The sequence below is a fragment of the Terrapene carolina genome, unplaced genomic scaffold (assembly GCF_002925995.2).
Source record: "Terrapene carolina triunguis isolate 2854851 unplaced genomic scaffold, T_m_triunguis-2.0 Scaffold32853, whole genome shotgun sequence".
In the NCBI taxonomy this organism is placed as follows: domain Eukaryota; kingdom Metazoa; phylum Chordata; order Testudines; family Emydidae; genus Terrapene; species Terrapene triunguis.
This window is the reverse complement of record NW_020697204.1, coordinates 1-4,158: the sequence shown is the minus strand read 5'-3', so window position 1 is coordinate 4,158 and position 4,158 is coordinate 1. Positions and strand designations below refer to the sequence as shown.

General features: G+C 59.7%; 1 protein-coding gene across 1 annotated transcript; it reads right to left on the bottom strand.

Moving 5' to 3' along the window:
- Window positions 1-6: 6 nt before the first annotated feature.
- Window positions 7-3,957, bottom strand: LOC113409361 (bifunctional epoxide hydrolase 2-like). The gene is made up of 4 exons (XM_026663172.2): window positions 3,724-3,957; window positions 3,252-3,321; window positions 755-835; window positions 7-236 (listed from the first exon to the last, which is right to left on the bottom strand). The coding sequence occupies exons 1-4, from the start codon at window positions 3,855-3,857 to the stop codon at window positions 138-140; spliced, it is 384 nt and encodes a 127-aa protein (XP_026518957.2). The 5' UTR covers window positions 3,858-3,957; the 3' UTR covers window positions 7-137.
- Window positions 3,958-4,158: the final 201 nt, after the last annotated feature.

Genomic DNA, 4,158 nt, shown 5'->3' with positions numbered 1-4,158 from the left:
CCGCGGCGCCCCACTCCCTCGCCGCGCATCTTTAGACTTGCTAAAAGCTCACTCCGTGCAGCAAGGGCGCCGGAGCAAGAGCTGGCTGCCAAGCAGCGCTTACAGTCAGGCCCCCAGCGCCTGACGACGAGAGGGCTTTAAACGCCAGCCAACCCGCCCCCGCAGTGCATGCGGTACCTTTCCATCTGAGTCCAGTGTCCGCACTCTTCAATGTGGTCCCGGGTCAGCTGGGGAATCTGGAGAGAGATGCACAAGAACAGTGAGACCCTGTTTCACTCCAAAGACGCTGCCGGGCCTCTCAAAGGTACAGAGGCTTTTAGAAAAGGTGGCTGCTTAAGACCTGCCATATGGGATCAGCCCCATCGAGCCTGGCACCATGAACCCAGCGCTGGACAATTCCTGACGCTTGAGAGGAAGGACAACTCCCTGGCCCAGGCGTGTGGTGTTACACCTGGCTAGAAGAGCATTTCGCCCTGACCCCTGCACGTGGCCTGAAGCATGAGGTTTGATCGCCCTTCTCAGCAGGCACAGCTTGTGGGATTTATGTAGCTCGTTAGTCAAGGCGGCTGGTCTGAGACCCTCCTGCTACTGCGAACTCCCCACAGTTGCTTCACACGTGAAGCACGAGCCACTTACGAGGGATGCATTCAGTTGGGATGGAGTCCGAGGGAACCAACGTCAGCCCAGTGACACTGGATATCCCTGGCCGCCGGGTAACCGGGACGCCATGGGGTGGATAATGCTGATCACTTACCCACTCCTCCATGCCTTTACTCATATTAGGATGGAGAACAAAGTCCTTCCCGGCAGTAACCATCAAAGCCGGGACCAGGATCTGCAGGGGGATAAAGACAGGGCTAGGAAATGAGACGCCCCCAGATCAAATCATCCGCTCTGTAAACAGTCTCCTTGCCCAGCGGGGTAGCGATCACTAGCCATTCCCATCAGAGCGGAGTAGAGCAGACTCACGTAGACTCCATGGGAGCGGGGTGGGCGGGGGCTGCGTAGACACCCCCACCAGGTGATGATGCGCTGCCCAAAGGCCACGCACAACAGTGCACATGACACCGCTGCAGACGGGGAGCCTCACGGCTTGTTGCAATTGCTCCTTGGCAGATAACCACACTTGAATTTCAACCCCTTTATCCAGTGTATGGAGAGCATGGGCGGCGCGAGATCCCCCCTTCGGGGAGGCTAGTCCCATAGCCCCACCCCTTCTGCCCGAGGCTCCGCCTCCCGCCTACCAGAGCCCCAACCGCCCCCACCCCTGCAGATGGAGGAGCCCCGGCCCACCCGCCCCGACCCCCGGGCCGGACCAAGCCCCGGCCTGACCCCAGCCCCGGCCCGACCCCCAGGCTACTGGCTGGTCGAAGCCCCGAGCTCTGGGCTGCCAGCTGGAGCTGAGCCCTCACTGGCTTCAGGGGAGAGGGGGAGCGTGGGTGGGGCCACAGCCTGGGCTAGGGGAGGCTTAGCCTCCCCTGACCTTCGATACCCACCGCCCACGATGGAGAGCTACAGGCTGAAGCCCCAACGTTTTGCGCCCTCGGCAGGCGTTTCTGCTCTTCTGGTCGGGAAATCACTCGGGGACGCTCGCCCATCGGAGGTACAAGGGCACTAGAGAGGAGCCCTTTCGACCTGCCCCAGTTAGGACAATTTATGCCTGTCCGAGTACTGTGGCCGTCCCAGCCAGAGCACCAGCGAACAGACTGTAGAGAGCAATTCTGCACTGGCCCCAAACGATCATTCCTAGATCTGAGCCCAGGCTGACCAACCAGTCTGACCTCCTGCGTCAACCAGCCCCGAGAAAACAGCTGGACGGATGGAGTAGATGGGATCTAATGAGCCTTCTCTGTCCCTCTTCTCTGAATTCCCCAGGGTAGCCGCTGACCCAAAGAGAGCAGGGCAGGGACAGTGCAAGCGAGACCAGAGCCCCAGAGGGACGTGCCCATCACACGCTGCCCTGGGGGCGAGAGAGAGCGGCTGCAACGTGACCACTGTCTAATATCAATCACGGCCCAGTCAATCAATCCCCCAGCTCAGCTGCAGCGGAGGAAGTGCCCTAGGCTGGAGGCCATCCACTGGCCCAAGAGTTCTCGTTTATATTCGCCGAGACTGAAAGTGAAGCGAGGTCACAGAGCCAACGCACGTCTGAGCATCGCATTCGTTGCTCCAGCCAGTTGGTTAACCGCTCAATGCCCTTTGGGGGGTGGTGCTGCCCTCTTGCGAAGGCAGCATGGTTCAGTGGTTAGAGCACAGAACTGCTGTCCAGCCCACTGGCCTGCAGTGTGACCTCGGTCATGCCACCTCACCGCTCCGTGCCTCAGTTTCCCCAGCTCTGTAACGCAGTTTGAGATCTCCGGAGGCAGAGAACAGCGTGAGTGCCAATTCCTGTTCTTCCGAGCACAGCCGCGCTGACCCCGCGTTCCGGCGTGGAGAATAAGGGAAAGCAAGAAGGGGCAGGACAACACCGGGTACCGCGGCAGGGCAGTTTGGCAACCGCTGAAAGCGAGTTGTGGGACTGTGTTCAAATCCTGCTGGGGTGGGCAGGCAGACTCTTAAAGGGATTTAGGTACCTAGAGCAGGCTGCACAATACCCGTACAAATCTGGCCCTAAGTCCGGAACCTTCCAAAGGTGCCGTTCTACCACGGAAGACAGAGCTGAGGTAGACCTATTAGATCACCCCGTCCCGCCCCTGGCCAGCGGAGGGTGGTTGACTCCAGGTGACAGGGATTTCAGCCCTCCACAGCCCCATACTGCCGCCCTCCGGAAACTTTTCCTCTCTTGCGTGGAAAGGAGGCCCTGGGGGAATAGGCACAATGTTACTAGAGGCTGAGAAGGGACCAGTTGCCGGTTCACTCCCTGGGATGTACTGAGTGGGTGTGTGTCTATCCCAACTGCGGGACAACCCACAGCCCCACAGGGTCCCCAGGCCAGGCTCCCACATGGGGGTACCACGAAGGACACCCTGCCCTTTGCCAACACGTTGCCTCTGGCAGAGAACAGACATTCCAGATGCCGGATCACGACGCGCCCGCAAGCCTAGGGGAGGACAGACAGATGAGCCTAGCGCCTGTTCCCAAGCGACTGTTCATTCTGCTCCAGGGAACGAAGGCAGCGTGGGCTGCTCTCGGCACGTTCCCTCATCTGCGAGTGGCCCAGGGTTCGGGCTGGAGAACGCTAACCTAGCTCCTGCCCCTGCTCTGAGATCCGAGCCCAGAGACAGCTGCCGAGTGACAGGAGCCGCTCTCACCTTCCTGTCTTTTGCAGAGAGGCTCCACCGCCAGTTGGCTCGCATGTTCCGGTACCAGTTCAATGGTCTCCTAAGGGCGAGACAGAGAGAGAAAGGGGGAGGGGCTTAAATCGTTACTGGGATCCCCGAGAAGTTCTCGGGTGCTGCATTCCTTGGGGATGCGCAGCTGAACCAGGGGCCAAGATTTTGGCTGAGTTGGTATTTCCTTGCGATCCCAGGGCAGACCCCCCCGCCCTCTTAGCTGGGCTTTCTATGGTGGCTCATCTTAGGCTCCACATGGGCACCAGCACCGCACGCCTGCCTCCAAGCAGTGGGGAGAGTCTCAAGAGCCCCATGCAGGGGGGGGGGGAGTGGTTTGTTTGCAAATGAAACAGCCGAAGGCCTTGTAACAACGTCTCTGGGAATATCCCAGGCAGAGCCGACGTTACTTCCAGCACCGGACTCTTGCTTCGTTCTTTAGCTTTGCTTTTACCTGAAGCCAGACTTTTTAAACTGCTGGATGAAGTACTGGAGATCCGCTCCCGCTAGGATCTGGCTTGGAGGTGGGTCTTCTGGCATGCCAACCAGAAGCCCTCCTGCAGAGAGAGAGAGAGAGGGTGAGAACATCTGATAGGCAACATCGTGGGAAGGATCAGCTGCAAATGACCCCGAATCCGTGGCTCCAACAAAGGACTAAGGGCTTGCAAAGGGCCTCTGCAGACTCCCTGCCCCCACCCTCTCTCCCCATGCTCAGTTTTAAAGCCGGGTGCTGCTCTGTGAATGGGATTTAGGCTGAGACGGGGGAGCCCGGTGATGACGGGTGGATGGCGTGTGAGTTTCATGCCGGCCCAGGAGTAGAGGGGGAGCGTGGGTGGGGCCACAGCCTGGGCTAGGGGAGGCAAGCGGGCCTGAGCCGGAGTCATGGGGG